Source organism: Cherax quadricarinatus, chromosome 96 (genome assembly GCF_038502225.1).
Source record: "Cherax quadricarinatus isolate ZL_2023a chromosome 96, ASM3850222v1, whole genome shotgun sequence".
Classification (NCBI taxonomy): Eukaryota; Metazoa; Arthropoda; class Malacostraca; order Decapoda; family Parastacidae; genus Cherax; species Cherax quadricarinatus.
Window position 1 is genome coordinate 6,014,876 of NC_091387.1, and position 27,769 is coordinate 6,042,644.

At 42.9% G+C, this 27,769-nt stretch overlaps 1 protein-coding gene across 4 annotated transcripts in view; it reads left to right on the top strand.

Annotated features, from left to right (window-relative positions):
• Positions 1-20,627, top strand: part of LOC128701755 (F-box only protein 9) — a 39,419-nt gene extending 18,792 nt beyond the window's left edge. For 3 of the 4 annotated variants that reach the window (XM_053795668.2, XM_053795669.2, XM_053795672.2), the window contains 5 exons: positions 4,537-4,700; positions 5,639-5,827; positions 6,154-6,250; positions 10,191-10,334; positions 14,744-20,627. In XM_053795668.2, coding sequence (XP_053651643.1) covers positions 4,537-4,700; positions 5,639-5,827; positions 6,154-6,250; positions 10,191-10,334; positions 14,744-14,938 — 789 coding nt within the window. In that variant the 3' untranslated portion in view covers positions 14,939-20,627. The remainder of the gene's footprint in view (positions 1-4,536; positions 4,701-5,638; positions 5,828-6,153; positions 6,251-10,190; positions 10,335-14,743) is intronic. The other variant, XM_053795671.2, reaches the window with a different exon arrangement.
• The last annotated feature ends 7,142 nt before the right edge of the window (positions 20,628-27,769 follow it).

The window sequence follows — 27,769 nt, forward strand, 5'->3', positions numbered from 1 at the left end:
TAAAGCTTACAATGTGTGGTTTATAATGTGTGGTTTATAATGTGTGGTTTATAATGTGTGGTTTATAATGTGTGGTTTACATATTTATTAATTACAAAGAACCTAGGTAGTAGGTTGGTAGACAACAACCACCCAGGGAGGTACTACCATCCTGTGGTAGTAGGTTGGTAGACAACAACCACCCAGGGAGGTACTACCATTCTGTGGTAGTAGGTTGGTAGACAACAACCACCCAGGGAGGTACTACCATCCTGTGGTAGTAGGTTGGTAGACAACCACCCAGGGAGGTACTACCATCCTGTGGTAGTAAGTTGGTAGACAACAACCACCCAGGGAGGTACTACCATCCTGTGGTAGTAGGTTGGTAGACAACAACCACCCAGGGAGGTACTACCATCCTGTGGTAGTAGGTTGGTAGACAACAACCACCCAGGGAGGTACTACCATCCTGTGGTAGTAGGTTGGTAGACAACAACCACCCAGGGAGGTACTACCATCCTGTGGTAGTAGGTTGGTAGACAACAACCACCCAGGGAGGTACTACCATCCTGTGGTAGTAGGTTGGTAGACAACAACCACCCAGGGAGGTACTACCATCCTGTGGTAGTAGGTTGGTAGACAACAACCACCCAGGGAGGTACTACCATCCTGTGGCAGTAGGTTGGTAGACAACAACCACCCAGGGAGGTACTACCATCCTGTGGTAGTAGGTTGGTAGACAACAACCACCCAGGGAGGTACTACCATCCTGTGGTAGTAGGTTGGTAGACAACAACCACCCAGGGAGGTACTACCATCCTGTGGCAGTAGGTTGGTAGACAACAACCACCCAGGGAGGTACTACCATCCTGTGGCAGTAGGTTGGTAGACAACAACCACCCAGGGAGGTACTACCATCCTGTGGCAGTAGGTTGGTAGACAACAACCACCCAGGGAGGTACTACCATCCTGTGGCAGTAGGTTGGTAGACAACAACCACCCAGGGAGGTACTACCATCCTGTGGCAGTAGGTTGGTAGACAACAACCACCCAGGGAGGTACTACCATCCTGCCAAGTGAGTGTAAAACGAAAGCCTGTAATTATTTTACATGATGGTAGGATTGCTGGTGTCCTTTTTTCTGTCTCATGAACATGCAAGATTTCAGGTACGTCTTGCTACTTCTACTTACACTTAGGTCACACTACACATACATGTACAAGCACATATATACACACACCTCTGGGTTTTCTTCTATTTTCTTTCTAGTTCTTATTCTTGTTTATTTCCTCTTACCACCATGGGGAAGTGGAACAGAATTCTTCCTCTGTAAGCCATGCGTGTTGTAAGAGGCGACTAAAATGCCGGGAGCAAGGGGCTAGTAACCTCTTCTCCTGTATATATTACTGAATGTAAAAGGAGAAACTTTTGTTTTTCCTTTTGGGCCGCCCTGCCTTGGTGGGATATGGCCGGTGTGTTGAAAGAAAAAGAAAGAATTACAAAGAAGGCCACTATCATGCCTAGGCATTTCGGGCAGACTAATCCTAATTCTTACTCTGTGTTGACACAGGTTATGAAGCAGTACATTATAACATACATTATTGTAATATTTTCTTTCCAAATTAGTTGGCTTGGTTTGAGACTAAGCTGTAGGGAAAATAATCCCCAGAATCACTAACAGATCTTGTCCTGTTTCCTGACCACTAATAGGCAACGCATTTGGTAAAGGGTTATCTGTTATCCGACATTATCTGGCAGTATGGTAATACACTGCTATGTCGTACCCATTGTATGTAAATGAGAGAGCTGTGTCTGTGTCGCTGCTGAGAACTCTCCTGCCTCACCTCGGAGAATTTCTTCCCATTTCTGCTAGTATTGCAGCATTGCATAGCTCCTGATGATGCATGAGAGTGTGAAAGATTTAGAGCTAAAGATTTCCATCCCCATGTGACTTGTTCTGCATAAGAGAGAAAACGTGAGTAATAGCACATTCAGATTATTTATTTCATCATGATACAATATTTACGTTTAGATGACATTTAGGTGTGCCTGCAGAAAGTCTCTTACTATGTACAAGATTTCAGACAAAGTTAAGACTGTCTTAAGATTAATAAGACAGTAATTAACCCTTAAACTGTCCAAGTGTAGATCTACGTTTGCGCGCGTAGCGCTCCAACCTTGATTTTCTCCATAAGAAACAGTGTAAAAAAACATAAATCTACATTCGGAGCGCTATGCGAGCAAACGTAGATCTACGTTTGGACAGTTTAAGGGTTGATTGATTGCTTATATACAGCCTCTCCTCACTTAGCGACATACTCATTTACCAACGACTCGGACTTACGACGGGTTCTCTCCAGTATGCATACCTTAATAATGTATATTAGAGTTGATTTCTCCTATTCTATTTATTACAATATACAGTACACTACTGTATAAACATTTAAAATATACCAGAAGTGTTATAATGGTGCAAAGGTGACATTAAAACAATATCAAAGATGATTGACACAAACCCACTACCATTATAGTATGCTCCTCACTTAGCGAATAATTTGTTTACCGATGTGGTCTTAAGAACGAAACTCCGTCGTTAAGTGAGGAGAGGTTGTATATTTGACAATTATAGTTGCTGTAAGTAAATTTGCATTAAATTCAGGAGGTTTATTGATATAAATCTTTTTGAAGCAGTTGGCAGATAGAATTTCTCGATAGTTTGAAAGCTTTTGAAATGTAAGCAGTGCTGTGCGACCCTTGTGGGTTTGGTGTTTAGTTATGAAGGAGGGGTGTTAATGTTGCAGTTTGAAAACTGTAGTGTAAAGCACCCTTCTGGCAAGACAGTGATGGAGTGAATGATGGTGAAAGTTTTTCTTTTTCGGGCCACCCTGCCTTGGTGGGAATCGGCCAGTGTGATAATAAAAAAAAATAAAATAAATTATGATTATAATAATAATAATTTTAAAATGTTTGTGAAGAGTAATAAAATTTTTATAATATTGATAAAGAGTTATAAAACTTGAAAAGTTTTGATAAAAACTTAAAAAAAAATCAAAATCTTGGTGAAGAGTTCCATGTTTTTGGGTCGTTTATTTGTATTGAAGACGGTGAATATCAGAGATGTTTGTATTATATCTCTTGTAGCTTCAAGAAGAATTGTATACTGGGTTATTTTTTTTTCAACAAACCAGCCATATCCCACCAAGTTGCTCTTTTTAAAATTAGTAACGTATACAGGAGAAGGCGTTAGTAGCCCTTTGCTCCCGGCATTTCAGTCGCCTCTTATATATGGCTTACGGAGGAAGCATTCTGTTCCACTTCCCCATGGAGATGAGAAATAAACAAGAACTAGTAAGAAAATAGAAGAAAGCCCAGAGGAGTGTTTACCTGGAGAGAGTTCCGGGGGGTCAACGCCCCCGCCGCATATACTGTATATGCTTGTACATGCATGTAATAATAATAATATAATATATTATCTTTATTTCTACAAGTACATGTACAAGGTATACAGGCCTTGCTGACATAGAGAGCCGCTTGTTATGCAGAGCATTTTGGCAAATTAGGTCAGTTTTGTCTCAGGATGCGACCCACACCAATCTACTAACACCCAGGTACCCATTTTATACTGATGGGTGAACATGGACAGCAGGTGTCCTATGGAAACATCCTAATGTTTTCCAGCCATACCAAGGATTCAATCTCCGGACCTCAGTGTGTGAGCTGAGTGCACTAGCGATCAAGCTACAGGACACCTGAAGTGTGGTGTGACCTAAGTGTAAGTAGAAGTAGCAAGATATACCTGGTATCTCATGTGTTTATAAGACAGAAAAAAAACTCTAGCAATTTTACCATCATGTAAAACAATTACAAGTTTCCATTTTACACTCACTTGGCAGGACGGTAGTACCTCCCTGCATGGCTCCTGTCTACCAGCCTACTACCTAGGGCTGGGTTAATTATTCTTCTTTCAACAAACTGGCCATATCCTGCCATGGCGGGTGGCCCAAAAGGAAAAACGAAAGTTTCTCCTCTTAAATTTAGTAATATATACACGATAAGGGGTTACTAACCCCTTGCTCCCGGCATTTTAATCACCTTTTACAACATGCATGGCTTACAGAGGAAGAATTCTGTTCCACTTCCCCATGGAGATAAAGGAAATAAACAAGAACTAGTAAGAAGATAGAAGAAAACCCAGAGTGGTGTTTATATATATGCTTGTACATGCATGTGTAGTGTGACCTAAGTGTAAGTAGAAGTAGCAAGATGTACCTGAAATCTTGCATGTTTATGAGACAGAAAAAAGACACCAGTAATCCTACCATCATGTAAAATAATTACAGGCTTCTATTTTACACTCACTTGGCAAGATGGTAGTACCTCCCTGGGTGGTTGCTGTCTACCAACCTACTGCCTAGGACTGGGTTATTATTTGTATTTAATATCCTGTTTATGCAGTATGCACAGCAGTAAGTGTGGATGCTTTGTATTTTGAGTAAATTTCAGATGTATAAGGAGATAAAGTTTTCGTATTAATGGTTCTCTCTGATGTGTGTTTTAGGCTCCACATATATCGTGTCTGCCTCCTGAGATGCTGGAGCGCATCATGTGCTGGGTGGTTGGCAGCGATTTAGACATGAGGTCGTTGGAACAGGTGTCCAGGGTCTGCCAGGGCTTTTATCTGGTGGCCAGGAACCCAGAGATATGGCACAAAGCCTGCCACAGGTAAGACAGGTGGAAACCCAGAGATATGGCACAAAACCTGCCACAGGTAAGACAGGTGGGAACCCAGAGATATGGCACAAAGCCTGCCACAGGTAAGACAGGTGGGAACCCAGAGATATGGCACAAAACCTGCCACAGGTAAGACAGGTGGGAACCCACAGATATGGTAAAAAGTTTGTCATAGTTAAGACAGAGGTAGGAACCCACAGATACACAGCATCCCTGTGGATGCTGTGTATCTGGAGATATGGCAGAAAGCCTGCCATTGGTAAGACGGGTAGGGGGGGGACTCAGGGATACACAGCATCCACAGGGATGCTGTGTATCTCTGGAGACAGCAGAAAGCCTGCCATTGGTTAGACAGAGGTATGAACCAAGAGATACACAGTATCCACAGGTTAGACAAGATAGGAACCTGGAGATATGGAAGAAAGCCTGCCATTATGAAAATAAATATTTTTGTTATTTGTAAAAAAATGAACTTTTAAAAGTTACTATATATATATATATATATATATATATATATATATATATATATATATATATATATATATATATATATATATATATATATATATATATATATATATATATATATATATATATATATATATATATATAGATATATATATTATATATATATAGCAAGTCGGCTGCCTCCCGCCGAGGCAGGGTGACCCAAAAAGAAAGAAAATCCCCAAAAAGAAAGAAAATCCCCAAAAAGAAAGAAAATCCCCAAAAAGAAAATGCTATCATCATCATTCAACACTTTCACCTCACTCACACATAATCACTGTTTTTGCAGAGGTGCTCAGAATACAACAGTTTAGAAGCATATACGTATAAAGATACACAACATATCCCTCCAAACTGCCAATATCCTGAACCCCTCCTTTAAAGTACAGGCATTGTACTTCCCATAAATATATTTTTTAAAGGATCTGGGGCATCAACTGTGGCGTGTTGGGTGTGTATGGGTCATGGAGAGAGATGTTCATCCACCGACCTCACCCGCGCTACAATGGCTGTTATATTTCTCGCACTACTTACTTCCGTGCTGGGGAGAGCAGCTTCCAGGATCAGAACTACCAGCCTTGGCACCTGGTCCAGTATTACCGCTATGTGAGGTGAGTGTTGGTGCTGGTGGTAGGTACTGGTGCTGATGTTGATGGTGAATGTTGGTGCTGGTGTTGGTGGTGAGTGTTGGTGATGGTGGTGAGTGTTAGTACTGGTGTTAGTGTTGGTGCTGGTGATGACATTATAGGTACTATTTTGTACATTATATGACATTCAATTCAGAAACTTGAGTTCTATTCCATACAAGAACTCAAAAAATTTATTTGGGTTATAGTCTTGTAAAGTTGTAGCTACAATTTTTTTACATAGGACATTCTATTTGTGGTGTCATTACAGTGTCCAGAGTCGAGTAATTTAACCGATAAATCCTCCACAGATTCTTCACAGATGGCATAGTCGCCATGCTGACCACTTCAGAGGAGCCAGCCACTGTTGTGGCACAGCTGAGAAGCCGGGAGGTACGCAATCCACAGGTGTGTGTCACAGAAGTTTTCCTTGTACTGTAAACCAAAGCAAAACTAAACTTTTTAAAAGGAATACGTAGAAGATATAAAGTTCAAGGTACACATCCTCTCCTCATTTAGTGACATGCTTGTTTACCGACGACTCGGGTTTACGACGGGCTCTCTGACCAGTATGCATACCTAAATAATGTATATGAGAGCTGATTTTCTCTATTCTGTTTATTACAATATACAGTACACTACTGTATAAACATGACACTAAAACAATATCAGACTACCTCATAGGTACCTACCCAAATACGCTATTCCTAGCTCCAACCAACCCCATAGAAATTACGCTCATCATAAGCACCCTTAAAAACAAGGCAGGAGACATAAACAGCTTGCCTGCTTTTATGTACAAAAAAGCTTCTCAAGTCAACAAGTCGGCCGTCTCCCACCGAGGCAGGGTGACCCAAAAAAGAAAGAAAATCCCCAAAAAGAAAATACTTTCATCATCATTCAACACTTTCACCACACTCGCACATTATCACTGTTTTTGCAGAGGTGCTCAGAATACAACAGTCTAGAAGCATACACATATAAAGATACACAACATATCCCTCCAAACTGCCAATATCCCAAACCCCTCCTTTAAAGTGCAGGCATTGTACTTCCCATTTCCAGGACTCAAGTCCGACTATATGAAAATAACCGGTTTCCCTGAATCCCTTCACTAAATATTACCCTGCTCACACTCCAACAGATCGTCAGGTCCCAAGTACCATTAAAGTCTCCATTCACTCCTATCTAACACGCCACGCACGCTTGCTGGAAGTCCAAGCCCCTTACCCACAAAACCTCCTGTACCCCCCGCTCTCTCTTTCTCTCTCTCTTTCTCTCTCTCTCTCTCTCTTTCTCTCTCTTTCTCTCTCTCTTTCTCTCTTTCTCTCTCTTTCTTTCTCTCTTTCTTTCTCTTTCTCTTTCTCTCTCTTTCTCTCTTTCTTTCTCTTTCTCTTTCTCTCTCTTTCTCTCTCTCTTTCTCTTTCTCTCTCTCTCTTTCTCTTTCTCTCTCTCTCTTTCTCTCTCTTTCTCTCTCTCTCTCTTTCTCTCTCTCTCTTCTCAAGTATTGTCACCAATTATTGCAAACGCTCTTTGACAAATCCATTAAATCAGCTACCTTCAGGAATAATAAAAGCACGAATGATGCTGTCATACACATGCTAGAACTAATATATACTGCACTCGAAAAGAAAGAAGTCCCGCTGGGCATTTTCGTTGATTTACGTAAAGCTTTCGATACAGTCAACCATGAAAAAAAAACCATACCCCCGGCCGGGATTGAACCCGCGGTCATAGAGTCTCAAAACTCCAGCCCGTCGCGTTAGCCACTAGACCAGCTAGCCACAATAAGATTCATCCAACTAGGTATATTTCTACACCATAGGAAAGTTAGCACAGGCACCTCTGTGACCACAAATGCAAGTTTCTACAGAGGTGCCTGTGCTAACTTTCCTATGGTGTAGAAATATACCTAGTTGGATGAATCTTATTGTGGCTAGCTGGTCTAGTGGCTAACGCGACGGGCTGGAGTTTTGAGACTCTATGACCTTGCTGGTTTAATCTCGCCGGGGTATGGTTTATTTGGTAATCGTATTACCACGATTTCTTGAGTCAGTCGACCATGAACTGCTGTACTCCGAATTAACGCACTATGGTATAAGAGGCCACTCCCTCAACTACCTAAAATCATACCTTAGTAACAGAACTCAATATGTGTATGCAAATGATGCAAACTTTTCCACCCAACCAATCACAGTAGGAGTCCCACAAGGAAGCATCCTTGGACCACTCCTCTTTCTCACCTACATCAATGATCTACCAAATGCATCACAGCTACTCAAACCCATATTATTTGCAGATGACACTACATATGTCTTTTCCCACCCAAACACAATCATACTAGCAAACACAGTCAATGCCGAATTGCAGAAAATATCTGCCTGGATGATGACCAATAAACTTACCCTGAATACTGATAAAACCTATTTCATCCAGTTTGGAAACAAAGCTGCAAATGATCCGATTAACATAACGCTAAATGGATCATCAGTCACAAGACTCACAGAGGGAAAATTCCTAGGTATCCATCTTGACAGTAGCCTTAAGTTCCAGACACACATACAACAAATAACTAAGAAAATCTCCAAGACTGTAGGCATACTATCAAAGATAAGGTACTGCATTCCACAATCAGCTCTCCTGGCACTGTACCATTCACTCATATACCCTTATCTTACATATGGAATTTGTGCATGGGGATCAACAACATCCAATCGCCTAAAACCCCTAATAACCCAGCAAAAGGCAGCAGTAAGAATGATAACAAATTCCCACTCCCGCCAGCATACTCCACCAATTTTCAAAAGTCTGAATCTGCTTACCATTAAGAACATCCATACTTATTCATGTGCCTACTACATACACAGAACAATACACGCAAATATAAACCCCCCACTCAAACTTCTCCTCACCAACCTAAACAGGACACATGACCACAACACAAGACACAGATCTCTTTTTGATATACCTCGTGTCCATATCACACTGTGTAAAAACTCTATGCACATAAAGGGCCCTAAAATATGGAATTCATTACCAGAAGATATTAAAGTAACCCAGTCTGAAAATCAGTTTAAGACTCTCCTCAAAAGCTACTTAATCACCCTAGACTAAATGCTAAATACTCAGTGCACATTTACTCACCTATGTACTCCCACATCATAACTTCAACAATCACTTTGAACCTTTTATCCATTGTTGACAGGAATATAATTGAACCATTGTTTTCCACAATAAGCATTGTAGACTATATGAATATATCCTTTCTCTTATACAAATTTAATTCACTTATAATTAATAACCTACTGTTCAACTATGAAATAATTACTATCCTACTGTACAACTATGATATACTCCTTAGTATTAAGTAGTCTGTAAGCCAATAATGTTAAGTTGGCCCATAATGCCAGGCATAATAGAGGCTATCTTTGCATTACAACCCGCTATTGTAAATACAAAATCTCAGTGTACTGTTTACAAAAACATAAACTAAATAAATAAATAAATAAATGGTTGACACAAACCCACTACCATTATAGTAAGCTCCTCACTTGGCAACGAATTCATTAACCAACATGGTCTTAGGAACAACTCTGTTAAGCGAGGAGAGGCTGTATATGCAAAGCAGGTTTTTATTGTGACGTATTTTTTGTGCGAAGCTTTGCACAGAGTGGTGCATTTTAATGGTATGCAGTAACTGCAGATAGTTTGAGGTGGTCAGTCCCTCAGCCTTGAAGAAGTGACTGTAAAGTAAACAGTTCCTCAGCCTGGCTGAGTATATGTCTTCTATCTTATCATATTGACATCTCACCTCTGTATCCTAAATACAGTGGACCCCCGGTTAACGATATTTTTTCACTCCAGAAGTATGTTCAGGTGCCAGTACTGACCGAATTTGTTCCCATAAGAAATATTGTGAAGTAGATTAGTCCATTTCAGACCCCCAAACATACACGTACAAACGCACTTACATAAATACACTTACATAATTGGTCGCATTCGGAGGTAATCGTTATGCGGGGGTCCACTGTAATAATAATAATAATAGTTTATTTCGGCATGATACAGTGTATACAGAGATGAGTGATATATAGTTGTTCAGGCAGAAAACCCATAGATATACAGAGCATTTTGGGCAAATAGATAGTGTATATACATTGGATAGTAACTTGTTACTTAAGTTCATTTCCATGGATTTCAAGCCATTGCGTTCCATTTTCAAACCTTTTGGTTACATTTCAGACCTTTTTATTCAAATTTTCAAGCCTTTTTGTCCAGTTTCAAGTCTTTTTTTTTTTGTTATACTGTCAAGCCTTTTTGTTCCATTTCAAGCCTTTTTTTGTTTCAGACGCTGATAGGGCATTATCGCATCCACGGTTCCAACGTGTCGTTGATGTTCAAGCGGCGTTCTTGCGAGAGAATGAGCAACAGAAGGAAAGGTCGCAGACGCATAGGAGGGACCACCGATGTCGCAGAGACCATCTTTCAAATAGTCAGTGGATAGTACTATTTATCTTTGAATGATGACATGAGATGTAAATCTTGGCTTGCCCGTCCACGCACCTGCCAACACCCACAAGTTAATTCACTGTTTAGCTCTGCACATACCTGACTGTCCCTCCGTCATCCTCACACCTGGCTTTCCCTCCACCATCCATGTACCTGACAGCCCTTCCATCATCCTCACACCTGGCTTTCCCTCCACCATCCACATACCTGACTGTCCCTCCGTCATCCTCACACCTGGCTTTCCCTCCACCATCCATGTACCTGACAGCCCTTCCATCATCCTCACACCTGGCTTTCCCTCCACCATCCACATACCTGACTGCCCCTCTGTCATCCTCACACCTGGTTTTCCCTCCACCATCCACATACCTGACTGCCCCTGTCATCCTCACACCTGGTTTCCCCTCCACCATCCACATACCTGACAGCCCCTCTGTCATCCTCACACCTGGTTTCCCCTCCACCATCCACATACCTGACTGCCCCTCTGTCATCCTCACACCTGGTTTTCCCTCCACCATCCACATACCTGACTGCCCCTCTGTCATCCTCACACCTGGTTTTCCCTCCACCATCCACATACCTGACTGCCCCTCTGTCATCCTCACACCTGGTTTCCCCTCCACCATCCACATACCTGACTGCCCCTCTGTCATCCTCACACCTGGTTTCCCCTCCACCATCCACATACCTGACAGCCCCTCTGTCATCCTCACACCTGGTTTCCCCTCCACCATCCACATACCTGACTGCCCCTCTGTCATCCTCACACCTGGTTTTCCCTCCACCATCCACATACCTGACTGCCCCTCTGTCATCCTCACACCTGGCTTCCCCTCCACCATCCACATACCTGACTGCCCCTCTGTCATCCTCACATCTGGTTTCCCCTCCACCATCCACATACCTGACTGTCCCTCCGTCATCCTCACACCTGGCTTTCCCTCCACCATCCATGTACCTGACAGCCTCTCCATCATCCTCACACCTGGCTTTCCCTCCACCATCCACATACCTGACTGCCCCTCTGTCATCCTCACATCTGGTTTCCCCTCCACCATCCACATACCTGACTGCCCCTCTGTCATCCTCACACCTGGTTTTCCCTCCACCATCCACATACCTGACTGCCCCTCTGTCATCCTCACACCTGGCTTCCCCTCCACCATCCACATACCTGACAGCCCCTCCATCATCCTCACACCTGGCCTCCCCTCCACCATCCACATACCTGACAGCCCTTCCATCATCCTCACACCTGGCCTCCCCTCCACCATCCACATACCTGACAGCCCTTCCATCATCCTCACACCTGGCCTCCCCTCCACCATCCACATACCTGACAGCCCTTCCATCATCCTCACACCTGGCTTTCCCTCCACCATCCACATACCTGACTGCCCCTCTGTCATCCTCACACCTGGTTTTCCCTCCACCATCCACATACCTGACTGCCCCTGTCATCCTCACACCTGGTTTCCCCTCCACCATCCACATACCTGACAGCCCCTCTGTCATCCTCACACCTGGTTTCCCCTCCACCATCCACATACCTGACTGCCCCTCTGTCATCCTCACACCTGGTTTTCCCTCCACCATCCACATACCTGACTGCCCCTCTGTCATCCTCACACCTGGTTTTCCCTCCACCATCCACATACCTGACTGCCCCTCTGTCATCCTCACACCTGGTTTCCCCTCCACCATCCACATACCTGACTGCCCCTCTGTCATCCTCACACCTGGTTTCCCCTCCACCATCCACATACCTGACAGCCCCTCTGTCATCCTCACACCTGGTTTCCCCTCCACCATCCACATACCTGACTGCCCCTCTGTCATCCTCACACCTGGTTTTCCCTCCACCATCCACATACCTGACTGCCCCTCTGTCATCCTCACACCTGGCTTCCCCTCCACCATCCACATACCTGACTGCCCCTCTGTCATCCTCACATCTGGTTTCCCCTCCACCATCCACATACCTGACTGTCCCTCCGTCATCCTCACACCTGGCTTTCCCTCCACCATCCATGTACCTGACAGCCTCTCCATCATCCTCACACCTGGCTTTCCCTCCACCATCCACATACCTGACTGCCCCTCTGTCATCCTCACATCTGGTTTCCCCTCCACCATCCACATACCTGACTGCCCCTCTGTCATCCTCACACCTGGTTTTCCCTCCACCATCCACATACCTGACTGCCCCTCTGTCATCCTCACACCTGGCTTCCCCTCCACCATCCACATACCTGACAGCCCCTCCATCATCCTCACACCTGGCCTCCCCTCCACCATCCACATACCTGACAGCCCTTCCATCATCCTCACACCTGGCCTCCCCTCCACCATCCACATACCTGACAGCCCTTCCATCATCCTCACACCTGGCCTCCCCTCCACCATCCACATACCTGACAGCCCCTCCATCATCCTCACACCTGGCTTCCCCTCCACCATCCACATACCTGACAGCCCCTCCATCATCCTCACACCTGGCCTCCCCTCCACCATCCATATACCTGACAGCCCCTCTGTCATCCTCACACCTGGTTTCCCCTCCACCATCCACATACCTGACAGCCCCTCCATCATCCTCACACCTGGCCTCCCCTCCACCATCCATATACCTGACAGCCCCTCCATCATCCTCACACCTGGCTTCCCCTCCATCATCCACATACCTGACAGCCCCTCCATCATCCTCACACCTGGCTTCCCCTCCACCATCCACATACCTGACAGCCCCTCCATCATCCTCACACCTGGCTTCCCCTCCATCATCCACACACCTGACCGCCCCTCCATCATCCTCACACCTGGCCTCCCCTCCACCATCCATATACCTGACAGCCCCTCCATCATCCTCACACCTGGCCTCCCCTCCACCATCCATATACCTGACAGCCCCTCTGTCATCCTCACACCTGGTTTCCCCTCCACCATCCACATACCTGACTGCCCCTCTGTCATCCTCACACCTGGCTTCCCCTCCATCATCCACATACCTGACAGCCCCTCCATCATCCTCACACCTGGCTTCCCCTCCACCATCCATATACCTGACAGCCCCTCCATCATCCTCACACCTGGCTTCCCCTCCACCATCCACATACCTGACAGCCCCTCCATCATCCTCACACCTGGCCTCCCCTCCACCATCCATATACCTGACAGCCCCTCCGTCATCCTCATACCTGGCTTCCCCTCCATCATCCACACACCTGACTGCCAGTCCACCATTCACACACCTTCCTGTCATGTGTAGTAGGTTGGTAAAAATCGAACACTCAAAGTACCACCCTCCCATTATATGCTGCTAAAATGGAAGCTTGCTAAAAGTTTTGCACTCTGGTGGGAGTGGTGGCCTTTTCTTTGTTTCACGAACATATAAAATAACAAGTAAACTCTGCATATATGTCAAATAACATACAGTATAAACTTGTCCTGATTTTTATGTAGTTTCTCTTGTTTTTTTAAATTAGGCATGATCTTAGGCCTAGAGCAGTTACAGATTACCAGATACAGCAGTCCCCCTGTATTCACAGGGGTACATTCCGAGACCTAACCGTGGATGCTTGAAACCACGGATAGTAGTGAACCCTATACAGTGGACCCCCGGTTAACGATATTTTTTCACTCCAGAAGTATGTTCAGGTGCCAGTACTGACCGAATTTGTTCCCATAAGGAATATTGTGAAGTAGATTAGTCCATTTCAGACTCCCAAACATACACGTACAAACGCACTTACATAAATACACTTACATAATTGGTCGCATTCGGAGGTAATCGTTATGCGGGGGTCCACTGTATATATATAAGTCATTTTTAAATTCTAAACAAAAAGTTGAGAATTAGCACTTTCTCACTGATGGGAAGCACTTCACAGCTTCTCTTAGGCTTTGAAGAACTGCCACCATCACTATTTTTGTGCTTTGGAGCCATTATTAAGCAAAAATAATGGTTATTTTTGGGCCACGGTAAACTGTTGATAACAAAAACCGCAGAAACCGAATCTCCAAATACAGGGGTTCTACTCTATACACAAATAACCCACACCTAAGAGAAAGTAACTTACGACAGTATTTTGATTCATCTTGAACCATTAACAAGTCACTTGGTAATGTTAATAAGTCACTTTTCTACTGGTCAAAGTCGGACCGAAATATCGCCATAAGTTTCTTTCTCCTGTTTTTTATTTTTATTATCAACATTGGCTGTTTCCCCACCAAGGCAGGGTGACCTAAAAAAGAAGAAACACTTCCATCATCACTCACTCCATCACAAACTGTGGGTTGTTTGTGTATTTTTCCAGTCACGGTGTTGTGACTTTACAGCAGATGTAGCTTTTGTTTTGGAGAGTTCACTAGCTTTGATTTTTTTTTCAGGAGTTTGAAATTCGGCCTGTGAAAGAGAGGCCACACTGGATGCTGATGTGGCGGAACTACACCATCGTTTCCATCTATTATGACGACAAGCAAAATATATCGCCAATTGATGTCAGCGATGCAAACAAGTTTCCGGCTTTGGCCTTTTCACGTGTCAAGAGCTATGCATTGTTCAGTGAGATGCCCCTTGTGTGAGTCCCTCTGGTATTGGTTGGAAATAGAGTAGTTGATGAGTGGAACAGCTTGCCTAATAGGGTTTTTTTTTTTTTTAACACATTGGCTGTCTCCCGCCAAAGCAGGGTGACCCCCCCCTCCTCCCAAGAAAAAAAAAACACTTTCACCATCATTTATGCTATCACTGTCTTTGCAGAGGCACACAGATACGAAAGTTTCGATGTCACTCTAAACATTAAATATAGCAAACCCCTCTTTTAAAGTTCAGGTGTTGTACTTCCCACCTCCAGGACTGAGTCTAGTTATTAGTACTTCCAACCTCCAGGACTCAAGTCCAGTTAGTACTTCCAACCTCCAGGACTCAAGTCCAGTTATTAGTACTTCCAACCTCCAGGACTGAGTCTAGTTATTAGTACTTCCAACCTCCAGGACTCAAGTCCAGTTATTGAAACTAAGATGTTGGGTAGCTTCAAATTTAGGTTAGATAAACACTTGAGTGAGAGGGGTTGGATTTTGGGACTTGCACATGACTTAATAGGGTTATCAAAGTTTATTGCTTCTGCAAATAAATTTGTTAAGTGGGTTTGGGTTTGAGAAGGACCTGCCTAGTATGGGCCAGTGGGCCTGTTGCAGTGTTCCTCCTTTCTCATGGTCTTATGTAGTGTATGTTACCCTTAACTTTCCTCTCAAAGCACTTGGTTGCACCTTCAAACTCGTCTTCTTTTAACGCACCGGCCGTAACTCACCGAGGTGGGGCGGCCCAAAAGGAAAAACAAAAGTTTCTTCTTTTACATTTAGTAATACAGTGGAGCCCCGCATAACGATATTATTTTAATCCAGAAGTCTGTTTGGATGCCGTTATACCTGGAGTTTACCTGGAGAGAGTTCCGAGGGTCAACGCCCCCGCGGCCCGGTCTGTGACCAGGCCTCCTGGTGGATCAGAGCCTGATCAACCAGGCTGTTGCTGCTGGCTGCACGCAAACCAACGTACGAGCCACAGCCCGGCTGATCAGGAACTGACTTTAGGTGCTTGTCCAGTGCCAGCTTGAAGACTGCCAGGGGTCTGTTGGTAATCTCCCTTATGTGTGCTGGGAGGCAGTTGAACAGTCTCAGGCCCCTGACACTTATTGTATGGTCCCTTAACGTGCTAGTGACACCCCTGCTTTTCATTGGGGGGATATTGCATCGTCTGCCAAGTCTTTTGCTTTCGTAGTGAGTGATTTTCGTGTGCAAGTTCGGTACTAGTCCCTCTAGGATTTTCCAGGTGTATATAATCATGTATCTCTCCCGCCTGCGTTCCAGGGAATACAGGTTTAGGAACCTCAAGCGCTCCCAGTAATTGAGGTGTTTTATCTCCGTTATGCACGCCATGAAGGTTCTCTGTACATTTTCTAGGTCAGCAATTTCACCTGCCTTGAAAGGTGCTGTTAGTGTGCAGCAATATTCCAGCCTAGATAGAACAAGTGACCTGAAGAGTGTCATCATGGGCTTGGCCTCCCTAGTTTTGAAGATTCTCATTATCCATCCTGTCATTTTTCTAGCAGATGCGATTGATACAATGTTATGGTCCTTGAAGGTGAGATCCTCCGACATGATCACTCCCAGGTCTTTGACGTTGGTGTTTCGCTCTATTTTGTGTCCAGAATTTGTTTTGTACTCTGATGAAGATTTAATTTCCTCATGTTTACCATATCTGAGTAATTGAAATTTCTCATCGTTGAACTTCATATTGTTTTCTGCAGCCCACTGAAAGATTCGGTTGATGTCTGCCTGGAGCCTTGCAGTGTCTGCAATGGAAGACACTGTCATGCAGATTCGGGTGTCATCTGCAAAGGAAGACACGGTGCTGTGGCTGACATCCTTGTCTATGTCGGATATGAGGATGAGGAACAAGATGGGAGTGAGTACTGTGCCTTGTGGAACACAGCTTTTCACCGTAGCTGCCTCGGACTTTACTCTGTTGACGACTACTCTCTGTGTTCTGTTAGTGAGGAAATTATAGATCCATCGACCGACTTTTCCTGTTATCCCTTTAGCACGCATTTTGTGCGCTATTACGCCATGGTCACACTTGTTGAAGGCTTTTGCAAAGTCTGTATATATTACATCAGCATTCTTTTTATCTTCTAGTGCATTTAGGACCTTGTCGTAGTGATCCAATAGTTGAGACAGACAGGAGCGACCTGTTCTAAACCCATGTTGCCCTGGGTTGTGTAACTGATGGGTTTCTAGATGGGTGGTGATCTTGCTTCTTAGGACCCTTTCAAAGATTTTTATGATATGGGATGTTAGTGCTATCGGTCTGTAGTTCTTTGCTGTTGCTTTACTGCCCCCTTGTGGAGTGGGGCTATGTCTGTTGTTTTTAGTAACTGTGGGACGACCCCCGTGTCCATGCTCCCTCTCCATAGGATGGAAAAGGCTCGTGATAGGGGCTTCTTGCAGTTCTTGATGAACACGGAGTTCCATGAGTCTGGCCCTGGGGCAGAGTGCATGGGCATGTCATTTATCACCTGTTCGAAGTCATTTGGCATCAGGATAACATCGGATAGGCTTGTGTTAACCAAATTTTGTGGCTCTCTCATAAAAAATTTGTTTTGATCTTCGACTCTCAGTCTGGTTAGCGGCTTGCTAAAAACTGAGTCATATTGGGACTTGAGTAGCTCACTCATTTCCTGACTGAATTTGTTCCCATAAGAAATATTGTGAATTAGATTAGTCCCTTTCAGACCCCTAAAAATACACCTACAAAAGCATTTACAAAAATACACTTACATAATTGGTCGAGTTGGGAGCTGATCGTTATGCGGGGGTCCACTGTATATACTAGCCTCTTCCTCCTGGCATTTTAGTCGCCTCTTAAGACACGCATGGCTTACGGAGGAAGAATCCTCTTCCACTTCCCCATGGAGGAGCAGGGGTGCAGTGGGGAAAATAGGGGAACACTGTATCAACATTTGTGGCCCCAGACTTTTCAACATCTTACCAGAAGATATCAGAAACTGCTGGAACAAGTGTAGAAGCCTTCAATAGGAGACTGGACAAGTATATTCACCAGGTACCAGATTAACCAGGCTGTGATGGATATGTGAGGCAGCAGGCCTCCATCAGCAACAGCCTGGTTGACAAGGCAAGCACCAGATGAGCCTGGCCCATGGCCAGGCTTTGAGAGTAGTGAGACCCAAAACTCGTCAAAGATAAAGGTATAAATTCTAAAGAGAATAAAAGTTACTATAGTGTGATGAACAGTTCACAAATATTATTGAACATAGTATACAATACCAACAAGTTAAAGATTAAGTCAGGTGTGTAACAGTTTGGTATCTTTATTGTTGAAACGTTTTGCCTACACAGTAGACTTCTTCAGTCAAATATAACCAACCTGGGAGAAAAAAGTACTTGAGGTGGTCAGTCCCTCAGCCTGGAGAAGAGTCGGCTTCTTTGGTCAGATACAACCATCAACCTTGGAGAAAAAAGTACTTGAGGTGGTCAGTCCCTCAGCCTGGAGAAAAGTCAGCTTCTTCAGTCAAATATAACCATCAACCTGGGAGAAAAAAGTACTTGAGGTGGTCAGTCCCTCAGCCTGGAGAAGAGTCGGCTTCTTCAGTCAGATACAACCATCAACCTTGGAGAAAAAAAGTACTTGAGGTGGTCAGTCCCTCAGCCTGGAGAAGAGTCAGCTTCTTCAGTCAGATACAACCATCAACCTGGGAGAAAAAAGTACTTGAGGTGGTCAGTCCCTCAGCCTGGAGAAGAGTCGGCTTCTTCAGTCAGATACAACCATCAACCTTGGAGAAAAAAAGTACTTGAGGTGGTCAGTCCCTCAGCCTGGAGAAGAGTCAGCTTCTTCAGTCAGATACAACCATCAACCTGGGAGAAAAAAGTACTTGAGGTGGTCAGTCCCTCAGCCTGGAGAAGAGTCGGCTTCTTCAGTCAGATACAACCATCAACCTTGGAGAAAAAAAGTACTTGAGGTGGTCAGTCCCTCAGCCTGGAGAAGAGTCAGCTTCTTCAGTCAGATACAACCATCAACCTGGGAGAAAAAAGTACTTGAGGTGGTCAGTCCCTCAGCCTGGAGAAGAGTCGGCTTCTTCAGTCAGATACAACCATCAACCTTGGAGAAAAAAAGTACTTGAGGTGGTCAGTCCCTCAGCCTGGAGAAGAGTCAGCTTCTTCAGTCAGATACAACCATCAACCTGGGAGAAAAAAGTACTTGAGGTGGTCAGTCCCTCAGCCTGGAGAAGAGTCGGCTTCTTCAGTCAGATACAACCATCAACCTTGGAGAAAAAAAGTACTTGAGGTGGTCAGTCCCTCAGCCTGGAGAAGAGTTCATCTCACTGGTATGAAGCTGAAACCTGAGAATGTTGTCTTAACCCTTAAACTGTCCAAATGTAGATCTATGTTCACGTGTGTAGCACTGAACGTAGATCTGTTTTTTTTACGTGCTTTCAAATGTAGAAAATGAAGGTCGGAGCACTATGTACGTGAATACGGATCTACGTTTGGACAGTGTAAGGGTTAAATACTGTTAAGGTGAGGTGGATGATGTCCAAGATGTTGTAGAGAACGAAATCCATTAGTGGAAGTAAGACGGAATTCAGGCTGAGGGACTCATCACCTCAAATACTTTTTCTCAAAGGTTGATGGACTGATTACATCATCTTTATTTCATTTCTACTGCTTCCTCTGTGTTTGACTGAAGAAGCCTACTCTGTAGGCGAAATATTTCATCAACGTGACCAGCAGTAACAGCCTGGTTGATCAGGCCCTGATCCACCAGGAGGCCTGGCCGTGGACTGGGCCGCAGGGGCGTTGACCCCTGGAATACCCTCCAGGTAGACCCAACTGTTGCACATTTGTCTTAATCTTCAATTCACATACAACCCCCAATGATTCAGTTGGTGTGAACCTTGACGAGGATGGTCCAGTAGCTAAACACTATTGAAACCTTCCTCTCCAAGTGCAGGTTACTTGTGTATTAAATTCTAACAAAACTTAATCTATATATCTTTTCTTTGGTATATAACACAAGAAAGAAGTGATTTAGTTTATTGAATTACAGTAATACTAAGAAGTTTTAGCTATTGACTGTAAGAAATATTAAACTTTGTAAGTTTGTCTTGCATTTACTGCTAGTTAGTTTCATTTTATGAAAGAATTGCTGAGTTGGTCTTAGACCTGATATCAACATGTATTAACAGTCCCATAAACTTCCACTGTCATGATTTTTAATGTAAGCTTTTATTTAAGTGGTCAAAATTTGATGTAGTAAGGAAGGAATTCAAGTTTTTCCTTTGAAGAGCTAATGAGCCCTTTCATAGCCAGGTGTTCGTTTGTGTGTGGCCGTGGTCGAGTACTCACGCTTTGAGTATGGATAGTATTTGCCACATTGCCGTCTTAACAGGTACAATTTATTGTACCTAATGTTTGATTCTCTCACACACGCACGTGTATATGTGACTCAACCCCTGCAACCACAGACAAGCGAGTGTGTACACACACACACACACACACACCAGTAGCAACCGGTGAAGAGGCGGGGGCCAGGAGCTAAGACTCGACCCCTGCAACCACAAATAGGTGAGTACACACACACAAACACAAACACACACACACACACACACACACACACACACACACACACACACACACACACACACACACACACACACACACACACACACACACACACACACACACACACACACACGAATATATGCACAAATCAAGGAGTTCCCCTTTATGTGTGTTTGTGCATCGTTGAGGAGATGTATTACTAATTAATATAACACAAACCCCCTCACGAAGAGAAGCAAACATGGTGGATTGGCAACCGAAAATGACCTCAATTAGAGGCTGAAATACGTGATTCCTGTTTTACCTTGGATTTCCTTTCCTCTCTGTGTGGAACAGTCTTCCGAGTAGGATAATCGAGGCTAGGACCCTGAGTAGCTTTAAAAAGAGATTGGTGTCGTGGGTATGAGAGTAAATTCTTGGGTAGCAGTAGTTTTGATGAGGACCTTGTATTGGCCAGTAGGCCTTCTGCAGAGTTCCTCCTTTCTTATTGCTTACAAGGGAAGGTGACAATAGCTTCAGTCATTGGAAATTATTAAAAATAGTATGATTGATTAAATATCGAAGATGGGATTTTAAGTATCGTACTATCAGTTAAATATAAAAGATGGGATATGACTATCTTAACAGTTTCTGTAACTATAAGTAATTACAGACTGGAATATCAACTATAGTCAGAGTCAAAGATTTGCTTCCACATAATTAAGTGTTTGTACAGTAATGGGTGACATACGGTTGTGCATGTAGAAAGCCCATAGCTTTTCTCCTTTCAACAAACCGGCCGTATCCCACTGAGAAAGCCCATAGCTATGCAGAGCATTTTGACCAAGCTAAAGCCTGATCTTAAGACTACAATGGCAAAACTGGGATCCACTCACATATACAAAAACATGGAGGAGCCAGACGCTTGACTCAATGCAGATCTCGCTTATAGTGTTGTGTTAGAAACTCATGAGATTTTGAAGGTATGACAAGCCAGGAAGACTTGACTTTATTTTCACTAGAGAGACCAACATAAATACACAAGGGCCCCATTTGTATGGTCTTTAGGTTCCCGAGGTAAACAAATTACTGATGGGTGGAAAAGTGCGTTTTATTCATTATCGATTGTGCCTGACAATGTGTTTACACTATCGTATATGAACCCGTAAACGGTCCAAGCAGATCTACGTTCACATGCGTAGTGCTACAAAAGTAGATCTACGTTTTTTTTACATATTTTCAAATATAACAAAAAAAAAGTAGATCAAAGTTTTTTTTACACATTTTCAAATGTAAAAATACAAAAAGAAGATCTACTTTTTTTACATACTTTCAAATGTTGAAAAAATATATACAGTGGACCCCCGGTTAACGAACTTTTTTCACTCCAGAAGTATGTTCAGGTGCCAGTACTGACCGAATTTGTTCCCATAAGGAATATTGTGAAGTAGATTAGTCCATTTCAGACCCCCAAACATACACGTACAAACGCACTTACATAAATACACTTACATAATTGGTCGCATTTGGAGGTGATCGTTAAGCGGGGGTCCACTGTATATACGTTTGGACCGTTTACGGGTTAAGTACTCAATACAGCTAGACATTAAAATAGATAACAAAGTAAATTAAATACAGAGTTCATACAATACTTACCTTAAAATATGGCACTGGTTGTCTGTCAGTGGAACGCCTTCCAACTGAACAAAAGAAACTAATGAAAAAATAAATAAATAAAGAAATGATTTAGGAAAAACAAGAAAAATGATTTGAGAATTTTACTTAAAATTTAAATATAATAAAAAAAAATGGCCTTCAGTTCTTGTAGTTGGGTAGGAGTAGGTATGGCCCTAGATAGTTCCTCTGATGTTATTTATGTAGGTTATCCTGGGCAGATGGTAATCCGATATTCTGGAATCTCCTACCACTTGGATGGAGCACAAGTAGTATAGGTAAGGGCCGGTAGTTGTAGAATAATGTTAATAAGTACTATTAACACACGTCTTGCCCCTTTATCTGGCGTCTATCCTGGAAGACCACGCCAGGAACAGAGCTGATTAGGAGAAGAGTGGAGGCGAAGTGACTCTCCTAACTTCAGTCCACACCAGGTAAGGTCAATATTACCAAGAGTAGAAACTTTAACAAATCGGACACCAGGAACTAGTTTTGCCCCAGCCCGCCAGAGAGGGGGGGGTGAGTGCGCGCGCAACGTAACTCGCTAATGATTCCTGGTTGCCCGAACAACCTTAACCCCACTTACACCTACTTTTCCCTCACAATACCCCCTTCCAAAACTTATGGACGGAGTCAATAAGTCAACGAACAGAGGGAAAAGCACTAAATACAACCTCGGCTCAGCCAATCTGAAAAGTGGTTTTCAGAGCCAGAAATATAAACGACTTTAAACTTATAGGGCTGAATAGCCAGAGCCCATCTCAAGAGTCTGCTATTTGACCCTTTAAAGTTTTCCAAGTACATCAGTGGCTTGTGATCTGTTTCAAGCACAAAGGGTTTACCGTATAGGTAGTATTTAAATCTACTTATACCCCATACTAAAGCATAACATTCTTTCTCCACAGTGGAATATCTTTCTTCTCTGGGCAGAAGCTTCTTACTGGCGAAAGATACTGGGAAAGGTGTCTCCTCATAATATTGAAGTAGTACAGCCCCGAGTCCAGAATGGGAGGCATCTGTTCGGAGACAAAATATTTTATTAATATCTGGTAATTTTAGGACAGGGGGGTTTGAAAATATACTCTTAATTTCTTCGAAGCTTTGGTTGGCTTCCTCAGAACAACTAAGAGGTTCCTTGACACCCTTTTTCAAATAGTCTGTAAGAACTGAAGTTAAGCTACTTAGATTTGGTATGAAGTTTCTATAGAAGTTTACAGATCCAAGGAAACTTCTTAATAACTTTTTGGTAGCAGGGAACGTACTTTCTAAAACAGCTTTGGTCTTATTAGGAAGTGGTGAGAAGTTGTTATCAGAGATAATGAACCCGAGGTATTGTACCTTATGATAGCCAAGAAAGCACTTTTGTGGTTTAACTGTAAGGCCATGAGTTCTTAGTCTTTTCAAAACAAGCGATAGTGTATTTAGATGGTCTTCCCAGGCATTTGTCATGATATAAATATTATCAAAATACACTGATACATTCTTTAGATCAGAAAGAACTATTCTCATAAGCCTAATATACGTGGCACATGCGGTAACCAAGCCGAAAGGCATTGTGCGGTATTGCATTAGACCTCTATGAGTAGGGAAAGCAGTGTATTGTTTAGAGTCTGGGTGTAATGGCACTTGATGGTATGCTTGTGAGATGTCTAATTCCGAGAAGAATTTGCAGTCATGGAATTTATACAAGTCATGATCAATTACTGGCATGGGTTCTGCATCCCATTTAGTTATAGTATTCAAATAACGAAAATCTTGTGCCAGTCGGTAAGAATTATCGGGTTTCTTAACCATAACAACTGGTGAACAGAAAGCTGATTTCGAAGGTTCTATGATGTTTAAGTTAAATAGTTTGTCAACCTCATTATCAAAAGTTTTCCGTAAGTGAACGGGAACAGGGTAGACTTTCCGCTTTACTGGTTCATGATCCGACAATTCAATCTTGTGTACAATAGTGGTGGTAAGTCCTGGTACCTCTGTGAATACGTCAGAAAATGAATTTACTAAGGCACTTACTTGAGACTTTTGTTTATTTGACAAGTCGTTGTTAATGTTGACATTTGACTTCTTTGGTGAGGGATCATGCGTTAAGATATCCAGTAGTTCCTTCGATTCTGTAAAAGACTCGTCATCTATAATACAAACTCTACATTCGTACGAATCACCACTTGTATCCAAGCTGAAAGAAGAAGTATCTTCGTCAAAGGCATTTACGCAAAGATTAACTTCTCTTCGATGGTACCGTTTCAAAATATTGACGTGATACATTCTTTCTCTACCCTTGACATCCAAGATATAATCTACCTTATTGCAGACCTTCACTACTTTATACGGTCCGCGCCAGGTAATTAGCAATTTGTTGGATTTGTCAGGTAGGAGAACTAAAACTTCATCACCAACATTAAACGTACGCTTGGAACTTTTATGGTCAAAATAGGTCTTGTACGTTTCCATAGACATCTCTAGGTTTTTACTGACCAAATCGGCGGTTTCTTCCAACCTTTCCCTTAGATCTAAAAGAAACTGATAGCTGTTTTGAACCTCAGGTTTGATATCTTTGGACCAAAGTTCATTCAAAATAGATAGTGGACCACGAGCTTGTCTCCCATAAAGCAATTCAAAAGGGGAATAACCAAGGGAATCACTTGGAATCTCGCGCATTGCGAAAAGAGCACATGGTAAAAATCTATGCCAGTCCGTTGGTTTAAGAATACATAGTTTTTTTAGTATCGACTTTAGGATGGCATGTTGTCGCTCCACTCTTCCGTTACACATCGGATGGTAAGGTGTAGTGAAAAGAGGTTTAACACCCACAAGTTGATAAACGTGTTCCATTAATTCTGAAGTGTATTGAGCCCCTTTATCCGACAGAATTTCACGAGGTATACCTACACGTGAAAAAATAGAAAATAAGGCTTCTGCGACTTCTATGGACGTAATGGATTTTAAGGGTACCGCCTCTGGGAAGCTGGACGCGTAGTCAATCATAGTTAAAATATATTTATGACCTCCTGATGAGCGAGGTGTGATAGGACCAACTATATCTACTGCAACCCTTGCAAAAGGGACTGAGAAAATTGGCATCTTTACCATAGGAACTCTCCTAGTTCTACCCTTCTGCGTGGAAAGTTGACATACGTGACATGATCTGCAGTACTTATAGATGTCAGAGGACATGCTAGGCCAGAAATATAGGTCCTTGATTTTATTATAGGTCTTCCTATGTGAAAAATGGCCAGAGACTGGCAAGTCATGAGAAATCTTTAAAATAGTTTCACGGCAATCCTGCGGAATGACTAACAGGCTTCGACCAACGTCATTGGGCTTGTCCGCAGACACTATAGTCTTGTACAAAAGATCGTGTTTGAACTCAAACTTGTAAGAAAATTTCTTTCTCTGGGTCACCTTGCCATTTAAAGCTAACTTCCGAGATTCCTCTAAGGAAGGACAAGTCTTTTGAAGACCCTCCAAATCTATATGAGACAGCTCGATTGGCTTTCCTTTGGAAAGAACTAATGGGTGGATAGGTTTTACCTTAGACTGAGCTCTGGTAACGACGTTAATCGAGTCTAGTTGTTGTATAGATTGTGCCACACGTAGTTTCCCACTGGCGTCTGCGTTGTCCAGTTCAAGTGACTGACTTACTAAAGGTGTTACCGGAGTTTTGTAACCATCAGCTCTCTGATTTAGGTTACCCAACTGAATCTCATCTGGAACTATCTGTGAAGAAACAGAGATATTAGGTTCCAACCCTTCCTTGGAAACTCCAAATTCCAAACAGTCCTTCTCAGATGGGAAAGTAGCCCCTTGTATGTTCCCAACCAAAACAGAACATGAGGTTATCGGGGCAACTACGGCATCTACCCATCCTGAGAACCATTTGCACCTAACAAAACATCTGACTGTTGGAAAAGAGTCGCTTCTTCCTAAATAGTCAGTTAACTTAGTGGACTTATAACGTGAAGAATCTAGGTTAGGGAAAAGCTTACTCGAGATAACAATACAGGAACATCCTGTGTCTAAGAATGGTTGATACATTCATACCATTGACTGTACCTCCACTAAAAGGTGCGTTTATGTTTGATTCAGTGAAACATTTACCGACATTTTCACCTTTTTTTCTAGGACAGTCGGGACGTCTATGACCCCACTCATTACAGTTGAAACACTTTACTGTGAAGGCCGTGGAATTCTTAGGTACGGAGGGTTTGGATCCCTCAGATTGCTTAGGCACAACAGGCTTATATCTGCTACGCTCTTTAGGGTAGTTATTATGAGCGCACGCATATATATCAGCAGCTTGTGCCATTTCTGCAGCCGTATGAACGTTTCGTTCTTTAATGAATATTCGTAAGTCAGAGTTTACAGAAGAAAGGAATTGATCTCTTACCATCAGGTCTCGTAAAGATTCGAAATCGTGGTCAACCTCAGCACTATCAATCCACGAATCAAATAATCTGAAAAGTGTTGTTAAGAATTGCATGTAATTTTGATGAGGAGTTATTTTAATGTGTCTAAACTCCGACCTGTAATGATGAGTAGTTTTTTTTGAAAGCCTGGAGTATAGCTTTCTTCAGCAGGCTATAACTAGAAATAACATCAGAGGGTAGAGTGGAATAGACGTTTAGTGCTGAACCTGACAGTAGTAAGCCAAGCCTAGTAGCCCAAGAATCTACTGGCCAGTCACAGAGTAGCAGTACTTTCGAATCTCGTAATATATGCCGCTATGTCATCTTGTTCTGAGAAAGGTGGTATTTGAGGCATCCTAATATTAGGTTCTTGGGAAGGGTATTCCAGTACCCCTTCATCTATTTTCTGTTTAGATAGTTCTATCTTCTTGGCTTCTAATTCCAACCTTGATTGTTCTAACTCCCTCTGCTTAGCCTGTTCTTCAATTTCCTTCATTTTGAAGGCTACCTCTCTTGCCTGAACTCTGTCTTCTCTAGCTATCCTTTCCTGTTCGATTTTATCTTCCCGAGCTAGTCTTTCCTGTTCCTTTTTCTCTTCTCGAGCTAGTCTTTTCTCCTCTCGAGCTAGTCTTTCCTGTTCTTTTTTTTCCTCTCGAGCTAGTCTTTTCTCCTCTCGAGCTAGTCTTTCCTGTTCTTTTTCTTCTTCTCGAGCTAGTCTTTCCTGTTCTTTTTTCTCTTCAATAGCCATTTTAGCAGTAATGTAACTATCAAGGCTTTGTCCTGTAAATCCCATTTCCTTTCCAGCTTTCAACCAGAAATCTAAAGAATCCATCTTGTAAAAAGAAATATTAAGCACCCAACTTCAACTGACTTACTTAAAATTAACAGTAACGTCTGTTACAAAAGAGGGACACAGTCCGCACACTTTAAACTTCCCAAAGTAGAAAATGAAATAAATATTTCTCCCTGGAAGAATACACTTGTGGGCTCAATAGCCTTCACTAAGGAAAATACACACGGTTCACACAGGAGGGGTTATTATCAAAGTTCCCCAGGTCCAACAAATAGGTAAACTTCTAAACCGAACCTTAGAACCAAACAACGGTAAGTCAACCAGACTACCAGTAATGACTTGACACCTCAACTAACTCACCCTTTTCTATCTTAAATGTTATACTCACAACCAGTTGAACCATCAGGACGATGTTGCTTCAAG